General features: G+C 39.8%; 1 protein-coding gene across 1 annotated transcript; it reads right to left on the bottom strand.

The window, feature by feature from the left end:
* Window positions 1–2,477: 2,477 nt before the first annotated feature.
* arhgap42a (Rho GTPase activating protein 42a) lies at window positions 2,478–24,015 on the bottom strand. Its single transcript, XM_080833325.1, has 24 exons — window positions 23,737–24,015; window positions 21,748–21,843; window positions 15,755–15,816; window positions 13,789–13,860; window positions 12,291–12,392; window positions 12,089–12,199; window positions 10,445–10,549; window positions 9,986–10,115; window positions 9,649–9,749; window positions 9,262–9,371; window positions 8,285–8,363; window positions 7,530–7,569; window positions 7,273–7,335; window positions 7,010–7,084; window positions 6,798–6,882; window positions 6,601–6,659; window positions 6,365–6,470; window positions 6,093–6,252; window positions 5,777–5,933; window positions 5,134–5,538; window positions 4,532–4,691; window positions 4,225–4,287; window positions 3,924–4,003; window positions 2,478–3,432 (listed from the first exon to the last, which is right to left on the bottom strand). Exons 1-24 carry the CDS (start codon window positions 23,888–23,890, stop codon window positions 3,344–3,346), a joined length of 2,664 nt encoding a protein of 887 aa, XP_080689451.1. The 5' UTR covers window positions 23,891–24,015; the 3' UTR covers window positions 2,478–3,343.
* Window positions 24,016–25,174: the final 1,159 nt, after the last annotated feature.

Raw genomic sequence — 25,174 nt, 5'->3', positions numbered from 1 at the left:
TGAATCTAATCACAACAAAGTGCCCACCCACTTAAGCAGAACTAAAAGATTTAACCTCTCTACTCAAAAAGGTTCAGCTGTAAACAGTGCCGAAACAATGCTGAGGGACATTGCGTTCAGTACTGGACATTGTTCTCCAGGAATGAATGCATGCATTTTTAGAACCCTTATTGGTAGTTGTCTTTACATTTTTGATAGCCATCATTTAAATACATGCTCTGGGATAAGTAGATCGTCTCTCATATTCAACCAATCAGGAAACAGCAGTAGAAATGGGCATCCAGGCCCAGCCAATTATATTGAGTGTGCACCGCACTATGAATGAAGGCAGTTGCACTGGTGAAAACTGTTTTAGATAGTATTCAAGCAGATCATTCTGTTTCATTCTGAATTACAGTGTTGCATAAGTAAAAAAGATAACAAATTAATGTATTGTTGAGAGATAGGATCAGAGGAAGTATGTATGGGTGGCAAACAGAGGGTCAAGCTAATGTCTACTTGCCAATTGCTTTATAGCATAAAAACCTCTCATAATAGAGGCCCGACAAAGCAAGTAAGCAAATAAGCAAACCGTTTCACATTGCCAACACAAAAATGAATTTGCAAATTAGAACGTTCAATTGAATAGAGACAGAAGATGTCTGAGATACTGGCTGGGCTGAGCCATTTTAAATCAGCTAAAGCAAATACATTGCCTTTGTTCCAGTCACACAGGCCAGTGTTATTCCATAGAACATAAAATGTCATATTCATATTACATATAGCCACCCTAAATCATGTCATTCTGAAATATTATATAAATATTAAATAATTTAACATCAGTGGCTGTACCAAGCTTAATTTAATAGACCGGATTAAGTGCTGCAAAAAGCTGGTCATGTTTAGACTCTCTGGAAGCATTGGTGAGGTGTCAGATATTGAAAAAAACTGCAGCCCATTGTTTAGAATGGCTGTCGCCCCCTGCACTCAACTTTGGCTAAACAAGCAAGCACCTTTAGCAAGACCGTTTCAAATGAACCCTTTTAAACAGGTCCATTCTTTATAATTTGATGAATTACAATAGGAACAGAACACATTCAAATCAAACATTACAATACAGGGGGCCGTTATTAAATTTGCTTGAGTTCATGCATGGCGGACCCTTCTAGTTGTTTTGCCAGTTGCCAGTTGCCTATCAATTAAATTGGGGCACCCTGTGTGCAGTGTTGGGGAGGTTACTTTAGAAATGTAATTCGTTACAGTTACAGGTTACCCTGTTAAAAATGTAATAGTAGTGTAACTATTTGAATTACTTTATCTGAGTAACGTAACTAATTACTTTTTGATTACTTTTTGATTTCTGTGATACATTTCTGGTAGGTTGTTAGCAACTGAAATTCAGATCGCTGCATGCACAGGCATGTAGGCCTACTAGCAGACGTGATGGCGCTGTAGACGTGATAGAGACACAGAAAGTTTTGGATCAAACTATTGTGGAGGGAAATGACAACGGGGGTGTTTGTACAGTAGCCAGAAAAACATGCGAAACAGTTTTTTTTTTTTTAAATATACATTTGAGCAAGGTTTTGCTGACAGTATTAAGATGTAATTCAAATTGTAATTTTGAAAAATGTCGTAAGTAACTGTAATTGAATTACACATTTCTCTCCAGTAACTGTAATGTATTAGTGTTACATTTATTTTGTAATTAAATTACGTAACGCAATTACATGTAACTCGTTACTCCCCAACACTGCCTGTGTGAAGACATAACATATGCGTACGTAGTCCCTCAGCTGCGTGCGTGTGCCGTTACCCCTTCAGGATACATTTTGAAGTGTTCGCTAATGTTATTCTATTAGAAAAGGGACAGGATGTCTAACCAATCAAATCTATGATTAGCTGTGCAGGGGTTGGTCTGAAGGGGTGTATGTCACGGCCTTCCCCTTCAGAGTGATCTGAAAAAGGGGCTTCATAGTAGGCTATACATGTCTTCAAAGCTTTGTTGATCCTTTAGTATCATCAGTACAATATGACGCCTACTATGTTGATCCTATAGTATCATCAATATATCAGTAGACAGGCAGGAATCGTTGACCCAAAGGTTTTGCATTTGCATTGGTTGAAATAGGTGTTAGTCAAAGTAGTGGGAGGGTGTCTTATAAGTGTGTTTGAAACACCGAAATGGTGGATTATGAGGATACATCATGCAACCAGAGAGGGTAGTAGGCCTATATACCTAGGAAGTCATGTACCTAAAGATACTCTGGGTAAATACTGCACCAGTAGAAACAGTAGAACTTAAGGTACACAGATGTGTAACAGCTTATGTTGTACATCAATCATTATTAATCTATTGCCACTACTGGAGATAATACAAGCACTAGCCACAGGCTTCAATAGAAGCTTGTGCTGATTCTGTCTGAAAAAATACCACATCCCACTTTTCCTCTGGTGTTTAAGGCACTATAGTTATTTATTACAACAGTAAGTAATTTAAATAATACAATACATGAAATGATAGACCAGTGTCAGTAAAATACAGTAGAAAAACTACACGTACAACAGCTACTTGATTTCAGTGAGCCTTTGACTAGACTTACAGCTTACATTGTAGTAATTAACAATGATATACTGTACGTCTACAATTAAGCAAAACAACATTACAGTACCTAGTTGTCAGAGCCAACACGATGTCAAGGTTCATGTGAACCCATATTATTAGAATAATTACAAACTAACACTGAACAATGCCACTACAACAAAATGCTTCTCAGTCAGTGTAACTGGTTTAATACTGTCTAACCAGAACAACATCAACCAAATTATGAATTACCATAGATAAATGTGTTGCAGTATGTTTAAAACAGGTAGAATGTTATTAAAAAGGTAGACTATTTCTTCTGAATTTGGTACAAAAAAGCAGTATGCGTAACCTAAACAGGTGTACTGTATATTAATTTGAACATGTTAGAGGAAGGATGCCGGGAGAGCATTACTGTCTCCAGTCACACACAGTATGAAAGAAAAGTGTACAGGAGGCTTATACGTAACAGTGAGGTCCTAAGTAGGCCTGTGACACATTAATGTACCATCGGAATGTAACTTGTCAACATAATACACTCTTCTATTAATCTATTATTTCACTCTTTCGTATATAAATGTAATATCCGTAACATCAACACATATAATAGACTGTGTTTATTATTGGTTACCCTACATGTACCTGCGATGAAACGTAACACTGAGTGCTGACCAAATATTTCAGTTTTATGTACAGACTATGCACAAATGTTAAACATTTTACTATATTTAACACAACTCACACCATGGATACCATGGAAAATCTGCTTCCTTTTGTTTCTTACAAATACACCACGTAATTATCTGGGATTAGTCCAGTTTTTCCTTCATAAGTTGCTTGAAGCCAACCAGGTTCAATTGAGGCGTGCACTGTGAAATACACAGAGAAAAACAAAATATCTCAAGTAAATGACTTACACAATATATATCATACTATCATGTCAGGGCAAAAATCTTCACTCTAAAACGTGTATAAACTCAATATACTAAAACACATCAAAGGACAGAATCCCCCTACTAGGTGATACATTGGTGTTGAGGCAGAGGCAGCTGAACCTTTAGGGGGGAAATTACAATCATTTCAATGTAAAAAGATACCCCTGAAGCACTGCCATATGTCATCTGATATACATTTTCAGTTAGTGTTCTTCCTGAGTAATGAGCCCTTTGTTTTGGTGTTGCTCTACTAGTTGAGCTTCAGGTCAAATAAGTCAAATAAGTTGGTAGGTCAGGTAAAATAGGCCAAACATTCATATTTTAAATATTCTACAAGTAAGTATCCAAGTGCAATAAGGGCAACATATGGCTTCAGTTCCACTCCTGAGACAAACATTGAACAATGGATATTTGAAATATCATACCGTTGGAGAATATCGCCCCCTGGGGGAAGCTCAGTTCATGGCTGTGCTCTGCCATACAGGAATACAAGGCCTTTGCATCTCTGTAAAATGTCATCAGAGGCAAACAATTCAGCCATATACATGATAAGATGACATGAAAGGATTTTAGATATATGTGTTATCTGAGCAAGATTTATTGTGGAGTTAATTTTAAATGTACAAAGTTGACACCGAAAGCATTCTTCTCAAATAGAGTGAGGTGTTTTGAGCAGTAAATCTCTATGTGCACAGTGCTTAAAAAAAATAACATCAGCCACTCAACCTTCCATCCAAGGTGGGTTTGGTGTCAGCAGGGTTTTCAAAAAGCAAAGCTTTTGAGGCCACTCTGAAATAGCCAAAAAGTTTGGTTAAAACATCAACACACTAGTTATTCAGCATTTTAAGGCACCTCATGGCCACTGAATGAGCCAGCTGAATGCTAAAAAGAATCTAACGTACAATTGTCCTCCAAGTATTGATGACAAAAGTGCTGTGTCAGTCATAATGGGTACAAACATAAGCAATTGGTGTTTGCTCAGAATGTCCTTAATGGTAAAGCAGGCAAAACATATGATGTGGTAGGTCCTTACAGTGAACCAGGTCTTTGGTATCCATTACTGGCCCCTTTCTCTGGCCGGTAGTGTTCAGTTGACAGTTTAGGTGGTAAGTCTGGCAAAGGGATGGATTTCAGGCTCTCTCTCTTGGCCTGTGATGCAAGGCTCTGAACTGAGCCATGAAAGCTTCTACAGCCTGTATGAGAGGAGGGACATTGAGGAAAAACATGTATTTTTAATTTATATATACATTTTAACATGTATAAAACATCTATTTTATCTACAAATCTATTTCTCTATTTCTCATGTGCTCTTTATTAAGTACATTTAAAGCACCAGTAAGGGGTTTTGGTTGAAAACTAACAATCTGACAACCACGGAATCTAGTTATAAGACAATACCAGCTCAAGTTGCCTATAAAAACATGCTTCAAAAAGTGTCAAATTGTTGCATACTTTCTCTTACAGAGGTACATATGGCTGGGGTGAGTGGCACTGAGTAACATCACTTTCCGAGACAGACAGAGCAACTTTAAAAAACGTTAAGTATGATGATGCTTCTGTTTGTATTGGCAAACTCATTTACATGTCCTATGATTCACATACAGGGAGTGAGTGCACTGGCTGAGCTCCTCTTACCCTCTGAGATATGAAGGGAGGTGAGGGAGGAGGAAGTTGAGAGACTCCGGTGAGTGGCTCGGGGCTCCCCAGCAGTCGTCTGCTGCCGCTGGGGAACCTCCGGCGTCGGGGAGCGCCGGCCCACCGGCGTGAGGGACGACACGCTCAGGGCGTCCTCCGCCTCCCCGTCCGTCTTGGCAGTGTCCTCCTTGGAGCTGGAGTCGGGGCTGCTGGCGCCGGTTCGGCTCTTGGGGCCGTTGGAGGCCTGCGAGGAGGTGCTCCAGCAGAGGGCAGCGGCGGGCTTGCTCTTGGGGCGGGAGGGCGAGCCGCCGGCCTTGGAGTGACTGTTCTGCTCGGACGAGTGGGAGGAGAGAGACTCCATGCTGCCTCTAGGCGTGCTGCTGGGACTGCTGCTGAACGTGTCACCTTCAGGAAGATGAATGCGCCGAAAAAGAGCAGAGAAAACACCGGAAAGACGTGGGAGAGGAGACAAAACACAAAAAATACGTAGGTACAATGTAGTAAAATTAGTCTACTGACATACTTTGATGCCTGTTTCACACATTTCATAGTTAAAATGTATTAATTTTGTATGTAAAAATGAAGTGTTGTTTATAAAGTTGACGTGCTTCAAGCATACAATAGGCTTTAGATGTGCACTGACTGTCAGCGTCGGCCAGGCAGAGGGTTGGCGTGTAGAGGCCCCTGGACTTCCTGGGCCCCGACGAGAGGCAGATGGCTCGGCTGCGTCTGGAGCCGGAGCTGGAGCGGGCCTGGGGCTGAGGCAGCGGCACGTTGGGGTCCGGGGGCTGCTGGAATATCTGCCCAACATAAACACAGCGTCAAGGCTTCTCAGCGCAGGCCAGGGAGAGACGTGACGCGTAACACATGGTCTCTCAGCTTTCCCGAAATGATCCCTTTGTACTTTGCTCTCTCGTTTTCCTCTAATCCTCTTGTGATAATATGTCATATGCACTAACCTTCTCGTAGTTTTCGATGAGAATCTCCACGACTATGTTTTGAAACTTGATGTTCATCATGGCGGCTACGGTCTCCTCCTGGGAACGCATTAGAGTCGGGCCAAATATAACCCCCAGGTTTGAGATAGTCATCAGGTTCTTCTGGCTGTGAGTGGAAACCCTGACAAAGGAAACATGTATTGCTTCAACCAGCTGAAGACAAGACTACAGAGTCTGATACTTACTACGGAACCTTCTATGGATAAAGAGATCAGAGTTAAAAAATAAATTACTTCAGCAGATGCTTGATCAGAATATCCAGCATCTCTTTGTTCTTGTCAGGCAGTTTATACACGAAGGCATGGACAGCTCGCACTCTGTAGTTTTGATCATCAGACTCTGCAAAGAGTAAAGACAAAATTGGTTTGAAATAGGTGACATCGTCAGCATGTGATGAACACTCACTGGTGTGGACATCATAAGCAACACCCACAGGTGTTGACATCGTAAGCATGTGATTAACACTCACTGACTGCCAGGATGAAATCTTTATGAAGTCTGTAGGTCATGATCGGCTCAGAAAGGCACCTAGTGGAATAATGTTGAACACTGTTATCATGAGGTAACATATACATAGTGTGTACTGAAATAAAGTGGCAAGAGTTGTAGCTATAAAAAGCTCAAGAAATGCTTCTTTTAGTGCTGACAAGTATTGGTCATATGAACCTGACGTAATTCTTGAGGCCACTGGTGATTGTCTTGTTGTCCCATGTATCTGGGTCAAGGTCCACATCAACAGAGGCCTTGGGTGCTAAAAAAGTACAAATATGAATCTACTATTTGAAGCCTTTCAAAAATATATTTTACCTGCAAAGCATTTAGTACTCAAAACTGTTTGCATAAATCACTGGAATTAGGGAAGATGGAAACCTATTTACCAAATACTGAGGCCATCAGTCGCTGCACTTTGGAGTTCACTCCTCCTATTCTGTACAGGCCCATAGTATTAATGCCTGCAGATTACACAGGTGCCCTCATCACTCAGGGGAAAAACATTGTAAGCTCAAACCTCATGTCATTGAAATTAAACAAAATGTACATAAAATGTTAGTGATGAGTAAATGTAAATACTGAATGCTTGACTATGTGCACTATATATTTTGCCTTTTCAAATGAAAAACTAAAAGATAACAATACTCACCTCTTGTCTCCACAAGATAAATACAATTCTTTACAAAGTTGAAGCCTGTCTCGTTTAAAAAGGCTGCAAAAACACCAAGATATATATACCCATAATTACATATCACATGATATCCTACATCATTAGATTGAATCGCATTAAAAATCGCATTGACAGCCTAAATATTGCTTCACCATTTATATTAAAAATTATAATAAAAGAGTCAAGACAAAAATGTGAAAGCTCTAAAAGTGAAGACTAATAACACACACACTTACTTTCTTCTTTCTTGCTCAGAAGAGCTGGCAGGGTGTATATCTACAGATAAAGCAATGTACATTGAGTTAAAATCTACAAACTGAATATAATCGCAATATTTCCTCAAATAAATCTTTGAATTTCTGCATTATATGTGATTGACTTCACAATATTTATTTTATATTTATATTTATAACCTGCAATTTCCGTCCGTTTTAGCCACAACAATCATGGCAAACCTTGCAAGATCCTAGAGGGACTTTTTAATGGTTGAGATAAACCTATTGCACACCGAGACACACAATCATCACCTTTCTGATTCTATAAACCTATTGCACACCGAGACACACAATCATCACCTTTCTGATTCTATAAACCTATTGCACAACGAGACACACAATCGTCACCTTTCTGATTCTATAAACCTATTGCACAACGAGACAGACAATCGTCACCTTTCTGATTCTATAAACCTATTTCACAACGAGACAGACAATCGTCACCTTTCTGATTCTATAAACCTATTGCACATTGAGACAGAAAATTGTCACCTTTCTGATGCATCCCTACGACACTTTTGGCAGTCCCAAGGCCTCACTCTGTCTGTTGTGTCTCTCTTAACCTCAGGAAAGCTACAATGCATACCATACCTTGACAAAATCTTTGTGCTCATCAGTTCTGTTCTCACTGCATGTTTTGCTCTCACTTTGGTGTAACGATCTTTCATAACAAACAACTTTAAACAACCATTTAGAGAATGCCTAAAGTTTCATACCGGCTCTTTCCCATCCATAGCCTCCATCCACAGGCGTCTGTTGGATTCAGACAGTGCCTGAAGCGTGATCACCCCATGCCTAAAGAAACCAAGGACACAAATAGTACACATCAGCTCCCTTCCATTTCATAAAAATATATATAGGTACTAAAATATATATTTAGCCTACATGGTACTAAATTATGGTCCGAATTTCATATAACTAATTATCACTCCAGTCAAATACCATTTATTTGCTGAGTTATGATTTTCATCATTATCTAGTAGTCAATAGTTTTTTGTAATCTGTGTGGGTTTGTGGAAAAGCAATTGTGTGAAGCAAACATGGCTATCATTGTGAACAGTGTTTTTTAATAAGCCTTAGGCTTTAAAAATCACTGTGAACTGTAGTAGTTTTTTTTTTTGAAACTGAAAAAAATGCAGTGATTCTGACGTTACAAGTCCACAGTATGGAAGTATGAGAGAAGCAAATTAACCAAAGCAAGTAAAGTTTTGCAAGTACAACGGCAACCTTGTTAAACCCTCTAGTTTTAGCTGGTCATCATGGCAATACTTGCCACATGAATTAATGAATGTAAGCAGTTAGTTGATAAAACGAGAGTTGCTGTTTCCTGGCAGCTTGTGGGTCGTTAGCAACACAACAACATGCAAGCAGCACAAAATCAGGGTGCGCATGAATCTCCTGACATACCGCACTTTATAGAAACACTGAAGAGGACTGAATAGAATTCCTTGACATGTGTTATTTCTTCAAATGGAGTAATGCAAAAGAGAAAAGGGAGGGATAGATAGAGGACAAACAGTTATTTCAAGGACATTAAGTTTATTCTAGCAGTTGAAGACATTAACAGACAATAATGCTACACACTGAGTTTCTTTGGCTAGGCTTGCCTTTTGAGAACGCAGAGTGAAGTTTTTTTCACATGAAGTAGCATTGTTTCATGTGAGAAGAGGGAAAAACAGAACTGAGCACAAACCTCTCTACCACCTCGACGTCAAGACAGAAGCGTTTGTCGATGGAGTCAGTTCTTCTCCTTATGCATGATTTGAGCTTGAACATCTCAGGTGAGCTCATCACGACACCATTCTTTGAGGATTAGAAAAAAAATAAAAGTATGATTTGATATGCAGTGCTGTTTAAGTATAGGCTCTGAGAAAGTACTGTATGTCAAATATAAAAGGAAACTAAAAGTACAGCCACCAGAATTCTTTCAAAATGAATGCACTCAAAGACACCTCACTTTAACATACTACAAAAACCTAAACTGCATTCACGCTAATGTCATTGAACAGGTTCCATGAAACAGGCTCAGAAATGTGTAAAAGAGTGATGTACAATTTTCTGTCTAATTTTATATGTCTACCTGTTTGCCTCCTGATTTGATTTCAAAGTTGCTCATGGTGAACATCTTGCTCTCCTTCTCATACGTACAGTAGTGACGACTCCATGTACAACCCAATGGCCCTGTGTTTGAGAGACATCAAAAGTTGTTAACAGAGGTGGAGATACAAGTATAGTACGTCAACGCGCAAACGCAGAAAAAAGGAGGAAACAGGCAACTTAATCTCTGCCTGTAAGTGCCCCATAAAGGTATCAGTATCACCGGATACAACTGAGAGCAAAAGAAATGGTCTACAAAGTGCAGCTTTGCCCTGTTGTGCTTCAGCCAATATAAAAGATGGCAAAGGCACAGGACTCACTTTTTTCCTGAAGATACAAGAAGCCCTCCATTGTCCACTGGCCAGGGGCTTTGAAATCCTGTTCAGCTGAGCGAATCCTCTGCATCAGCTTCTCCACTTCCTGCCGGGTGCTTTCAAAGTTGTTCCTTGTCTTCAAAGACACAAGCACAACGTGTGATGACTTACTGATATGAGCAGCCGGCCTGAAGGCTTACTTGTGGGAAGATACCTCAAAACCCAATATAACATCCAACTACATCTGATTTCATGGTGAAACAATAATCAAGTAACAAAACACACCCTTTAAGGCACACATCCCTTAGGCCATGCATCACTATAAGGCTATAGGTAGTATATGTACTATAACATACAAATCCTGAATCACAACAAACACATATATATATATTTTGACCATGGCTGCATAGAGAGCTTTCTTAAAATACTGATACTGTCCAAAGTGGGTGGGCAAAATATTCGTACATTCTGCAGATTGAACTGCAACTGCTGCTTGTAGGGATCAAATTCATGGGCCAGTTCATAGCCCTCGTGGTAAAAGGTGAAGAGACCTTGGAGGAATGCCAGGAGCTGTGGGGACAGAAAATGTATCAGGGAAGCGTGACCACCATGATCATCATTAACATGCTAGTGCTTGGAGCCTCATGCCCCACTAACACCCAGTACTAATGGGCTATGACGCACAGGGTGAGAATGGAGAACCGGGTTTCATTTTGAGTGAGAAAAAGGTTCAAAAACTAAACACAAATCACTAAATCAGTCTGTAATAACAAAGGCAGTGGCAACTGGATGAGAGGCTGATCAAATAACGGCTCTAATATTCCAACCAAACGGCTGGAAAATAATAAAAGGTTCTGTTTCAACAACTGCTATTTCCCCTCTGGGTGAAATAGTGCAACTGAATTATAGTCTGGAGGTCAACTGAGCGTACTCCCTCTCTCTCCTCTCTCCACTGAGCGTACTCCCTCTCTCTCCTCTCTCCACTGAGCATACTCCCACTCTCTCTCCTCTCTCCACTGAGTTTGAATGTCTTTCAGCCATTTCGTTTTGGAAGACTTCCTGGGAGAGGTAAGGTTGCTGCTGAAATATAAGTTGTGGCCAATACTGTTGGGGCCAGTAGAGTGCACTCAGCCTGCAGCGGCCCCGGTGCCTCAGTGCAGTGACTGGGACACTTCACCATAATTGCGTGCCATCTTTTAGAAAAGCCATAAAACCAAGGTTGCGACGGGCTGTGATAGTAAAATATCCCAAGGCACCTATCGTAAAGACTAGGGATCGGAACCCTGGGGTTTCTGTCTTAAATTAACTCGTTCACAGTCATGGCTTTCTTAAGTGGTCTCCAAATGCAACTGGCAAAAATGCTACAGACTGCTCTTCCTACCAGACAGCCAACTGTGTGGTAAGTGTGCTGTCTTCCTACCCATTATCCATATGAGTGCTACCCATTGGTAGTGGTTAGACAAATTCCCCACAAGGAATGTGAAGTACATTGGGGGTATCTGGAAGATATTTAGGAAGTGCAAACATCCAACAGGGCGGCCTCCCGAGCTGTAATCACAGCTGTGCACATCAATGATTTTCTACAGCAGCTACAGAGTCGTGTCTAAGGCAGACCTTGGGAAATGCTGATTTAGAACTGGCAGCCCTTGTTCTGATGTGTGCTGATTGAGCTTGGTGGTAAAGACCTTAATGGTGCCATTAGGATTTAAATTGCTTTCAACCACCTTCTAAATCTGTAAAAGATTAAAATAGAGATCCACCTCAGACCCCTTGCTTCTGGAGTACATCACTCCTGGCTAAAATACAACACAGGCCTTAACGTCTGTACTATTAATATATTCATGACTCAGTAGTCTACTTCAGATACAGTCTGGGAAATGTTTTATTGATCCCTTTGGAGTTACAATAACTCTGACGTGTTTTGTATTTCCCACTACCACACATGAACTGGTCAAACATTTTATTTACTTTATCCAGTCTCTGGTTAGGTGAACATTTTGTTGTTTTGCCAGGATCTGATCCAGTAGTCACCCCAATAGTAGTTTAGAATAAGTGATATACAGTAATAAGTATTAAGTCATTATTTTACATTGTAATAAGTTAACTTACTGGTTCAACAAATTCAAATTTCTTTCTTTCCTGCACTTCCTGGATTTTGAAAACATATTCCAAGGAAGCATCGAAGAAGACTTGTCTCTCCTTGCTGATCTGGGTATCGGCCTATAAATCAAGTGAATATTAGGACATCAATCAAATACGTTGTTTGACCGTCTGAAGCTCTGAAAGCTTAAAACTAAAACAAAGCTATTACCTCTTGTAAGAATGCCTCTTTTTTCTTGGAGGACAAATTCAAGTGCTTTTCCAAAACTGTGTAATATTTCTCAGTTTCCTTGTCAAACTTCTTCTTTCCTTCCTTCAGGGAGAAAAAAAAAATGTTGACAATCGCTGGTATTTCCTCTTCTGTAATTATAGAGATAACCGTTCTCCACAAACATTAATCTTTATGTAAGATTTATAAACAAACATTGTAAAAATCCCTTGTTAACATTTTCCAGAGCTGGGATGTTTTCTATTTGTCTATTCTAATCTTGATGTGACGACACAACTATGAAGATGTCTGCTTAAGGTCTATATAGCAGACGTAAATCTGACTGTGAAAATACATAGAAGTAAACTGCATGGGGGTTAGAATGCAAACATTTACAAAACAGAATACTAATTAGAGTCACATAAGCCAAACCATAAATAACAGAAAAAGGAAATCTGAACAGTTTTGTATTCCCCTTCTTAATCAGTATTACTAGCTACTACCTTTCATAGAGACTGCAGCTTCATGAACTCATAGACCTCCGGCAGAGAAATATTTCCTCCCTGAGATTGCAAATGAAACCAGATACAAGATGTTTGTTTTGTCTTCCTGACATTAGCAGAACCTTTCCCATGATCCTTTCATGGCCACTTAACCTCAACAGCAGACTAATGACTTAGCAAGTACCAAAAGAAAACACGTCCTATTGGACACACTTTGCCAAGGGTCCACAGCCCAGGGTCACAATATTAATGTTTACTTATTAATGGGAGAAAAAGTAAGAAAGACTGAAAGAGTAAAAAAAAGAGATATGGTTGGGGGAAGGGTGGTGTGTTTGAGTGTGTGTGTGTGTGTGTGTGTGTGTGTGTGTGTGTGTGTGTGTGTGTGTGTGTGTGTGTGTGTGTGTGTGTGTGTGTTTGAATGAGTCTGAGAAAGAGGAGGGGCGTGTGGGGGTGGAGGGAGAAGAGAAGGAGTGAAGGTGGGGGGGGGGCATTGTGGGTCCACGCATGTGTGAGCTTGGCCTCATGAAAGCTGATCTTTTCCCGTTAGCCACAGCAGGCTACGTCTAACCGGAGCTCCATCTCAGCAGAGGGTGAAAAAGCAGAGGGCCAGAACGCCCAAATAAGGCAGGGTGTTTTCTGCTCTGGATGGCTTTGTGCTGAGCTCATCTGGCTGATCCCTGGGTACACGGCAGCAGCGCCTGCAGGGGTCAAGCTCGACAAGCCATCAGAATTCCCAGCCCTCCGCCGCCGCGGTCATCAGCGCCTACGCGTCCTGCACTCAAGACAGCTAATGTTTGACCAGCACTCGCCACATTTAACAAGAGCTAAAGGAATGTGCACAACGCAAGGCTGATGAAACACTAGGGAAAGCAGAGTCTGCCAGTCCTAGCTCACCTGAGGGATTAAATAGAACATCTGAGGAAGTAAATCATGTCAAGGTGAACTCAGAGACCAGTCCTGGCCCACCAAAGCACAGTCTGGTTGCACCTAGAACTTACTTTGGCAGCTCCAATTTGCTCTTTGCGGAACTTCTCCAGTGGTGTGATCAGGACATCGTCTGCATTCTGTATCTAAATTCAGGGATAGAAAGATATCATTCAAATTGTTAAATCTATCCACTTAGGCTATCTCTTGGCACAAGCTGAGCAATTTACCTATCAGTTACTGAGATGAAAATAGAATATGTCTGTGAAATTCTCAATTCCATGATAAAAAAAACATTAGTTGACGTAGGACTACATATGGGGATAAGTGAACCAAACATGTCTTTTCAATGCGCCTTTTATTTACTGTAAAATAATATAATGCTCTATAATTAGTAACATTAGGATTGGCTGTTCCAATTTGAAAAACACACAAATTACTACAAGTTCCTTTTATATACTTTCCCAGGCACAAAGTCACCGACCTGTCGTCTCACTAGAGAATAGCTGAAAATAAGTTCCACATGCTCCTCAGTGCTCCAGTAACCCTCTGCCAAGTACAGCCCCTGTTGAAGGCCATAACGCGTTCTGACTTCCTCTCAAAACGCACTTAAAATTTGGCCGTCTGCAAACAGGTCCAAATTTATGGACCTTGAGAGATTAGTGATCTTATTTTTGATGATATGTGTTTGAGATTTACTACGTCTTTTGTGAATTACTACGTCTTATATATAAACCTCAAGACCTTCAGGTATTTTCCCCTCAAATGCTTTTGAACGTGCTAGACTTCTGTCTGCCAGCACCTCTGACACAGTGAATGCAGACACCACAGGATATCCTCATTTCTTTCTGCAGACAGGATCCATGTTTACTTAAGGGTCTCTCTCACTGCTACAGATAAGACTTCCCATGGCCCTTTTCAGCCAATGACAAAACTGTTCTGTGATCAGCCTATCCATCATGTGGGAAAATGCCTCCCACTACAACTAAGTCACTTTGGCAGTTTGCCTGAAACAATGTCTGTATTGTGCAACCTAATGAAGAGCCATACCAAAATGCAAGGAAATGGTGGTCGAAATGGCAGGTCTCCTAACTACTGCCTGACGTAACAGGAGTCACCCTTACCAGAAAGCATTTTGGTTTAGTCAAATGCAGAACTGATTGACGATGTCACAATCTTTATTATCATGCTCAGCATTGTTCAATTAGTCATCAATCCTATGCACTGTAAATCATTTCAACAAAATTTTAACATTATTTTAATATTTTTTGGGTGAACACAGTACATACTCTCACTATAACAGTCTACCTGTGGTGAACTACAGACAACATAGTCCCTCAGTCCAGAATCACAACTAAACAAATTTCTGCCAATGCACATCTAGCTCCGTTCTGCTCTTAAAGGGAAAATATGACAACAGACGCAAAAACACCACCTAACAATTTTTTGTGCTTTTATGAGATTAATGAATCTCACCAAATTGCAACGATCAGCAAAGTTTGGAGACAGTTTGGAGGGTAATTATGAAGGTGGAAGTCTGCGGTACGCAAAAGCAGTTTTATTTAATCCTCTTTTAACATTACTGTCATTTGGTCATGGAACAACCTCTGGAAATGACTTAAAACAAAAAAAGAAGGTTCCCTTGAGACATTGTGGGTGTTGGGGGATGTGTTGAACACAAATATTGGAAACAAATATAACACAATATAAATATTTGGAAACAAATATAACACAATATAAATATTTCTTCAGTTTTGAAACAAAGATAATACAATATAACACAATATAAATATTTCCTCAGTACCATGCAAAGATGTCAGTGCAGTGTGTGGCTCTTCAAAGCTGATGTGATGGCCCTGCACCTCTCTGATCAAGTGTATCCTACAACCATGTGTATTCAATACTTGGACAATCATTCCATATCCTTATACTAGACACACAACCTAATATACCGGTACACCAATTAGTTATGTATCATTTATTATAAGGACCTTGTCACTAATGTCATTTTTCCATGCTCTTGTGAAATAAAAAACTTACAAGTCTTCTTCTCTCTTCCTCAACTGTTGTAAGTAGTCGAGAAAATTCCTTGAATGACTGAGCTGCAACAAAAAGGGAATGAGGGGAAATTATTATCGTTATAACTACTGTTCTTTTATTCTATGTTTGCCCTTCCACTGAAAAAACTGAATTTAACAGACTTGGTACCATTCAATCAGAGTGCAGTCAGAAGATCAGAAAGTAAGGCTACACCTCTGACATTCTGAAAAATGTCAGAATGATGTATGCCCATCAGTATACAATTAAATGATAAATGATATAAACTAAAATGATTTCCATCAAGCATTTCCACCGCACATATGGCATTAATAATATGGTTTATTCAACACTGGCATCGTGTTTCATAAAAACCCTGTTAGTTTCCACGTTTCCTGAGTCTGGACTAAACGACACAATTTAGTCCCTGGAACTATTTGTGGGCATCACCTGCATTTTATTGTGTCTATTTTGCGCAGTTGATGCATGTTAAGCTACACCAACGTCTCTCTCCGCGAGAGAGGGAGCACTTTCCTGTCCGATGATGAGGAGAGATAAGGACCTGATGAGCTGAGGTCATAATCCAGCTAGAGCATTTCACAGTGACTCCCTTGGGGAACTAACAGAACAAACAACACACAATCTATTACTGAAGTACTCTGAGTAAACAACCACTGTTGGATCATGATTAGCTGTCCTTGGGATCAACAGGGAAAAAAAGCCTTATGTCCTCTGGAGTAATGTGAACACTCACACAGGGCTTTTGTCAAATACCTTTAAAAAAAGTACATCTACAACCAGTAACACAAGCTTCCTTGAGAGATAGAGCGAGAGAGAGAGAGAGAAGGGGAGAAAGACTGAGGTGAGAACTGGAAAAAGGCCTTAAAAATGCTTTGAAGTAGCAGTAGTTCTGTATCTTTTGGGAAACTTTTCGGCAGCAAGAGAGAGCACTATCTTAGTTTCTAAGAGCTAGATTTGGAAATATTTACAAACACATAGCTTATAGCGCAGAGTTTAAGTCACAAAGTTGAAGTATATATTGACAAGCCATCAAATCCAAACACTGCGTTTGCATATGCACTATCAACACAACATGATCTGTTGTTGACTTGTGCAGTTCCTGTGGCAGATATCAAACCAAAAGAGACTTACACCACTACTCTAGCCAAATGGCCTGAACAGCAAAGCATGCCACAATGACCCTTACAATTGTCAGCTTTCCTCAAGCCTTGTGACAAATTACAATTGTATCCCGAAGCATGAGCTGGTGTCTGTCAGTAAAAAGACATTATTGTTGTGGAAAGACATTGGATAATAGTGGTACGACAAAAAGGTCAATGTCCTGGGTTTTTCTGTGGTGAGTGGAGATGAGGCAAGACTGGAAAAGTGGACAGCTGTGAAAGACAGAACAACCATATCAAAATAAAGACCAAGAGGTCTGAGCCTTCACTTAGTCATTCTCAGCTACACCCGGTTCACGCACTTAAACTACTCCTTCAACCCAAGATAATAAAGATCATATTCTTCCACTGAAATACTGGATAAAGCAGGGATGGGTCATGATTTTGGAATATTCTAATAGTAAATAAATGCTAAAAATTAAAATATTAAACAACAAAAGAAGAAGAATGCATTACTGCCAGAAATGTGTGTGGCGCTGTGAGATTAGATGATACTGTACAAACAGGAGAAACATGCAAAGCACAATACTACTACAGCCATCAAAAGGTTCTGTGTGGAACTCCTTCAAAAACATTGACGAAAATGAGTTGTAGTGCAAACTCTTCCCGGCAAAGTATAAAATGTGTCTCTCTTTCTCTTTATGTGTTTAAGGGGTGTTTGAATAGTCAAAAAGTAGTCAAATAGTTCCCAGTGGTTATCAAACTTGCTTGAAATGCCCATCCCTAATCAACCACACAGAGAGATCATCCTTACTCATGTTCATTGCACTCCAGACTCCACTGTCAGAAACAGGATATGGTTTGTCCTTTTCATAATAGGCTATACCACTGTCATTAAACCCAGACAGAAGACGTCTACCACAGACTTACACAAACTAGGGGTAGTAACTATTTTACAATTCAATGATTTTCACGTTGCAACATCTGAGGTTTTTTAGCCCAAAGACAGACAGTTTGCTGACAAAAACTAAGGAAATGGTGAAAACCCATTAGGTGGGTAAATGTATGGTGAAACGTGCAGAACGTTGATTTAAATTCAAACATGCCACACTAATACACCGTACTTTAAGGTGGTTCTAAGAATGGCCTCCTCATCTATACCAATGCTCCATTAATGCAGGCTCTAGGTATGCTAAAAAACAGAAGACCTGGCAAAGTAGACCTCCTAGATAGAGTAGTCACTGACAGGATAACAAGCATCTCATATTTCATATCAACACTTTGTCCCGAGCTGTCCCCAGACTCATCCTGTGTCTCTTCTTTTAAAGCTCTGGTAAAGTTCCAAGATCTTGGTTGTGTAGTCTATTAATATACACAAATACCGATGAATAGAGCTCCTGCCTCCGATGGAGTTGAAACTGTTGCATCAGTCAGCCTCTCCAGCTCAGCCACACATAGTCATTGACAAGCACAGACTCTTAAAACACATTCTTTGACATTTGAATGGAGAATTTGTTCCTCTGGACTTTTTTTCTTTTTGCTGTCATACCGATGTATACATAAGGAGATACATGCTACAATCTATAGGGAAATCCATGGTATACTGTAGTTCCTCTATTATGGGCAGTAAACCAAAGATGGTATGAAAATCCCAGCACATGCCCAATGGTGTGCATTAAGTTAACCATTTATCTGTCCTGCGTGTCATGAGAGAACTGGTTAAATGATTTCTCTGAACTATGCATTCATTTACTTCCTGATCCTCCAACAGAGTGCCTTGACATGACTCAGCCGAGACGTCAGTATCACTCACAAATTGTATCTGACGTTAATAGTGATGTATAGTTCTACAAAACCATAATCCCCCAGTTGTTTTGTAAGGTAAAATTCAACCGACCTAACTGATGCGGGGGTCTAAATTAACACTTGTTTGTGACGTAAAAATATAATTGTCTGCCCAAAGGACTAGTGGGGACCGTCTGACACAATACTTTCCTGGACTGACATAAGAATTGTCCTTGCTTTTGGTTAACATAATTGTTAAAGCACCCTTCCATTGTGAATGGCATTGCTATGGCTACACAGTAGTTAGCTTATACCATATTTGGTTTATTCCAAATTGATAATTCAAGTGCATTTTGCATTTCTCAGGGCATCAAAAGCTGGAAAAATACCAAGAAAGTGCTATGTCAAATAAAATGAACCTGTTGGATAAAACAGCTCCGCTGCTATAGCTAGTTTTAACTACAATTAGCCTTGAGAAGTCAGCAACTGGCAAAACCTTTTCTAGTCATAAAAAGCTTGCAGTAACTTACAGAGGCTCTTTAGCTTCTGCAGTAGATCTTCAGGAGGTCCACCTCAAGGTATCAATAACGTTATATAATATAATAATTTAATGACATAGAGAATCAAAACCCTTTCACTGCATTTACTTTTTTTTTTAAATGTGAGGTAATCAAACCTTCTTTAAACACTTTCTTTGTGTTGCAAATAAACCACATTTAACAACTCTTCGGCCAAATATTTTTTTATTTAAACTCAAACCAGCTGCCAGGTCTGACTCCTCTGTCCCTGGCTGGGCTCAGTGCAGTGCTGGGGCCAGTAAGGTGTGTCCACCAAGAATAAGGGTTGGTTCCCTTCAGTACATGTCAAGAAGCTGAGGATGCGGTTACAGGCCACCTGCAACATGGCAGTAAGAGGTGCCCGATCTGTCACTGGTTAAGAGTTGAGTTGGGCATAAAGTCACACTGCCTGGGGTTTATTATCTTGTTTAGTAGTAATGCTGAAGGGATCTAGCAGAAGTACTTCCTCTTCTTTGACTGCTAAGGTTTCTGAGCCTTCAGTCAGAATTGAGAAGAGGCTGTTGGTTTATCTGCAGCTATGAGATGCACCGCTGCCTGTTGTAAGATCAGATGTAGATAAGGTCCGCCATTACTGATCAGGCACAGCGGAATGAACTCCTTAGAGCAGTCTGGTATGAATGTGGAGTACGGCAAGTAAACATTCTTTCCATCTCTTGTGTGGTTGGAGCTAATAACCCTGCTCAGAAATCACAAGGAAAAGTGCAGCTAATCCACATCAGAGGATCAGAGAAATTATCCATTTCTTAGACACAGAAGTGTGAAACAGCTCTCAAGTTGCTGCAATTATCATGTTTTCCTATTTCTTCTCGAGAGAAAGTATGTCACCATGAAGCCAGTCATAGTGCATCAACATGACTTTCTTTTTGGAGAATTCAAGAGGGGGAAGATGCTATCAGCTCTAGCACAATGTCCAGTTTTAAGTTTGTTTGTGTGTTGAGCCAGCTCACTCCATTTGCCATTTCAGTCGTAATACTAGTAGCTATGGTATGTCCAGGTCTGAGCCCTGCGGGGTTTTGACCCCTGTTTGGAATGGTGTCATTTTACCCAAGAGCGTTTTTCAGGTATTTCGCAGGTTCACTGATTGCCAAAGCAAGCATTGGGCAGAGAAGTTAGGGTAGTAAAATAGGCTAGTTGCAAGGACTAGACACTCCAATCTTGCCATATGCATTGATTCCATCACAGTGAGTTTCCTCTGAGAAAGATTATTTCTGATGGGGGGGGGGACCTGCCATGTCCAGACCACATATTTCATGTTCTTTGAGCTCATTATGGCCTGAACATCAACCATAGGAAGTAATGTTGGTTAGGGCATAGCAAATGAGTATAGTTTAGAATTATGTTGAAAAGAACTGGATCAACCACTCCTGGTGATCGCTTTTCAGAAATCTAGAAGATGAATTGTGCTCTTATCAATTAAGAGTTTCAGAAAGAATTTTCAGCAAAACCCCTCAAAGTCTAGCTAGGAGCGTTGTGCATCAAATCTCTGTACTGACTAAATGGTAGCGTTCCTCTTAAGATGAACCCTGACAGACTGAATGTAGTTATAGAAAGCCGTCAGGGAACTGATACCAGACTGAACTGTCTGAGGAGGTTTGCCATCTTAACCTGTTGCGGATGTCATATGAGGGCTAAAGAGCTATTCAAACCTGCCCCAATGCATACCACAGGCGACATCATGACATGAGGGCCTTCATCACAGGCATCACTAGGGATATTGGGGGTGGGGGAGGTGGAGCTTAATGGGAATTCTATAGCCCCCGCAAATTAGCCATGCGCTTCATGTAATTTAACCTGTCACCAAATCTAAAGCTTACAGTGATAATTGTTGTTCAGAAAAAACTATCCGCGATTGCACAACTGCATCACCAATAATACAGGACAGACACGAGGAACACTGAGAACGCTTACCACTGTAGTTTACTCACTGCTGGCAGCATCACTAACCTGCAACCCAATATGTCCTCACAAACTTTTCATATCACCTTCCTATTTTGGTTGTTCTTTATGAGGCTACAGTTAAAGAAAACATACCCTGCATTTGGATTAGTTTACATTGTTTACAATTTACAACATTCTTTTAAGTAAAAGAGGTATCTAGAATGCTAGATTGCATACTTGTTTCTTCAATGTTTCGGTATAATCAGGTAAATTACATTAGTCTTATGTTTTAAACAGTGATTATAACGCAAATCCTTCAGTTTCACGATTTGAAATTCTTCATGGGAGGCAGCAGGAATAAATAGAACATAAATAGGCCTAGGCCTATATGTGAACACAAAATGATATTGCTATTTAAGAAAGCATCTGTTAAAAGCTGATGGCATGTATGCCTGGTACAAATCTTCATGAGATCTACTGAGCACACCAACCAAGCCAAGTAGCTGTTTGGTATGTACAATGCTTGTTACTCTAGAATGGATGATGAACAGGCACTCTGAAGCAAATGTTTTGCCACTGGTATATCAAGGCCATCAGGTGATTGAACTCATCAGATATACTTCTGTGAACTTACCTATATTAATTTCATCATCCGTCTCTGCATCGCCGATGCACTCAAACTGGAAGTCTTGTAGTGACTGAGAGAACTTCAGCACAGCTGCAGACAAACCTATAAAAAAAAGGCATGACTGATTTGATGTCTACCCAATTAATATGAGTCACAAGTTCTTATAAGCAGTTATGAGCCTCGTCAAATGTCACATGCCAAAGACTGAAGAATCAGAAAGTACAGAGAGGAGTTTAGGAGACTACAGAAGCTAGTACTATAGCTACTAGCTACAGTATTTATCAACTTGGTGTTCACTTGGCCAGTGCTATGTATCTGAATCAGTCAGATATACAAATATACACTAGAAAAATCTAAGCTGTGATATACCGATTAGATGTATATCCCTGTGGTATACCGATTAGATGTAGCTTAGCGATACACACATAATCGTGTTTGTGAGTTCATTTTAGGTGTAGTAGGCCTTAGCAATGCCTGAAAATGTTGTGACATTTTTTTCAATGTCCATCAAAACAATGATCACAATACCTACGCAAAATCCAATCAAACCAGGCATTGAAGAGGGCTTATTGACTTGTTTCCCTGCATCTCTTGAGATCTATATCTTATATATCAGTCTCAAACATCTGATACAATAGATTATACATATACTGCTAAGTGCAGTTGATATTCATGTTGCTAAAATGCATAGCACAACTCTGGAGGAGTCAAAATGCTTCTGCCCTTTCATTATTAATTTGGTTTTGAGTGGGAAATGTGTTCATGCAATGTGTTGTGGTATTATTGCATAAAAATGGAGGTTGCACACGAGAAAGTTGAAACTGTTAAACCAGAACCACAGAGACCTGGACTTCTTCAAGGAGCCTCAATCTCAAGTAGGATTTTGCAGCTCTGATGTATTGAATTGTGTATTATATAGTAATTACTAGTAATTACTTTTGTTTTGATTTCTTGATTTACAAACATTTTGGCACAGTTAAAGTCATACAAATAAACACAACACACTTTTACACATGAAAGTTCCTAGGATTCATGTGAAGAGAAGATAAATTGTGTTCATTCCTTTCTGCAAATGTATGCTCATGATTACTATAAGACTACAGTACTGTAGAAGACGGTATCATCGTATATGTTACCTATTTGTTAAGACCTGTGAGGTATTTTCATGAAGTTAAATTGTCCCACCGCCCAGCCCCAGAGCATAATTTGCTTCATCAAACAATTATTTATCATCTTTGGGCCAAGGTTGTGGTTGTGGGATATCAATCAGCCTACTAATGTGTGACGCAATTTGCAGTGTCTCTCTTGCCTTTTGTTGGGTGGGTTAATGCTTGACCACATGCCATGTTGCCATGGTGTGTAGACAACTCATTGCTGCGTCTAAAGGCTACTGTGATTTTGCCAGGGCAAGTCTATAGGGTGAGCTAAGCTACTGTAATGTCTATTGTCTATGTATGACAATACTGTCTACCCTAGTTTATGTGATTCACATTACAGATAACAAAGGGACAGAAACATCAAAGAGCATTATTATTTCTAATTCAATTTAAAATACAAAACATTTTCAAAACATTGTTTAATCATTTTCTCTACAAAGGAACAAAGTAGTTTGAGGAGATGCTTGTTTGTCTTAAGGATATTAAAATGAACAACAAAAAAAAGAATCGTGGTGCCTATTCTCCATAAAAGGGAGTCAGAAAACACCTTCTATTCCATGATTGTGTCCTGAAGTACAATGTATTACCGTGCAGTGATCTGTTAAATATGATGATCCAGACTAGGCCTAGGCTACATGTACAGGTATTCAGAACAATTTCACGGAGGTCGGCAATCCAAATCAACCGGATTAAATGATGGTGAAAGCAACCGAGAGTCCACCAACAAAATCACGGTAGCCTATATAGTAGCCTCAATGAACAGTATTCTGTATTGTAACCCTAATAACGTTACTTTGAATAACCAACCCTTCCACGAACTGCTTTTTTTGTTACTTACTCTTCAGTGCGCTGATAAGCATGTTACCATCTTTGATAAGTTCCTTAATAAATTTGTTCGTCCGATCCAGTTCAATTTCGTGACATTTTAAACGTTCTCGAAAGTCTGGACTGTCCAAAAAAGAATCGCTGAATTCCAGTGTTGGAAGACCCATAGTAAAACAGAAGTAAAATCCACAATCATATGAGTAAAATCCGAATTTGATGCTGAAATCTTCCGATTCCGAACTGTTCTAGCGGAGGTTCTTGAACTACAAACCTAACTCCTGAAACTTTTGTCTTACTTCCGGTGTTAGGGATCTACTGGCTTCCATAGGTACATCCCATACCACTATTTGCATGCTTCCTCTGTCCTCGCTCCTCGGTCCTTCAGCTCTTGCCCAGGAAATGGTTCGAAGTGTAACGTTATGAAGGATATCAGAGAAGACGAGGGACAAGAAGGGAGGCAAGAGGACCCATGAGCAAGCAAACACAAGAGCATCCTATGCGGAAGTATTTTTAGAGACGGGTCTTATGTTTGTGGTAACAATGTGTGGCGTGTCTTTTTGGAGCCTGTAGGCAAGGATTTTGGAATGCGTGAAATATAGCACAAGACGAAAATTCCCATTTTTTAACATCTGTCAACCTACAACAACTTAATATGTAGCAATTTATGAACGAAAATAAATGACCAGTCTAACAAAGAAAGAAGATCTTCATATGCTAGAATTATCATCAAATATGCCAATTTGACCAAAACACTGATGGTTGTGCCTACAAAATTGTGTTGAACCAACAATACATTTATATCATGAACTGGCAAATCATCATACTTTGTAACAGTAGTGTGAGAGAGATTTTTCGGTTTGAATCCTGTGAGCTTGTTTTATTTTATTTTATTATTATTATATTCATAACATTTGCATACGAAAGGCCCTGTAGCCAAGCTAATGTGTTATGATAATGTATCTTTACAGAGACAAGAGTGACATTTAAATAGGCTCTGTAGCTTTGTATTTAATTGCCCTCGAGTTGTATCAGGAATTTACAACTCTGCACACGGCCACATCTGTAGAAAAAAAGGTGAATCAAGCTAAAACATCAGCAATCATGACCCGTTGCCATGGAAGCCAGTAGATCCGTATCACTGCAATACTGGCAGGTCCAAAGCAAGACTATAGGCGACTCCTAGGCCTACTGGAAAAATACGAAAACGTAGTCAAACGTAATTCATCACAAATTATGTGGGTGTAATAATGACACTTCTTTTACACACAAACACTTGAAAACAAAGCCTACACGTAAGAGCAAACTTATGTAGGCCACATATTAAATCTATAAAGAGAAAACAATTGAAAACAATTTAATCTAATTTTGGTTGTCACTTCACACCCTCACATAACACATACGCAAATCAGTGACTTTCGTGTCATTTAGAAATCTAAAATCAGCATTTGCAA

This window comes from Sprattus sprattus (assembly GCF_963457725.1).
Source record: "Sprattus sprattus genome assembly, chromosome: 1".
NCBI lineage: Eukaryota > Metazoa > Chordata > Actinopteri > Clupeiformes > Clupeidae > Sprattus > Sprattus sprattus.
The sequence above is the reverse complement of the archived record's forward strand: the minus strand, read 5'-3'. Positions and strand labels throughout refer to the sequence as shown.

Coding starts and splice junctions, on each gene's coding strand:
- arhgap42a (XM_080833325.1), bottom strand. CDS start 23,890: ATGGGTCTTCCAACACTGGAATTCAGCGATTCTTTTTTGGACAGTCCA. Junction 7,570..8,284: donor CTATGGATGGGAAAGAGCCG/GTATGAAACTTT, acceptor CTTTATCTGTAG/ATATACACCCTGCCAGCTCT. Junction 5,539..5,776: donor CTGCCTGGCCGACGCTGACA/GTCAGTGCACAT, acceptor ATCTTCCTGAAG/GTGACACGTTCAGCAGCAGT.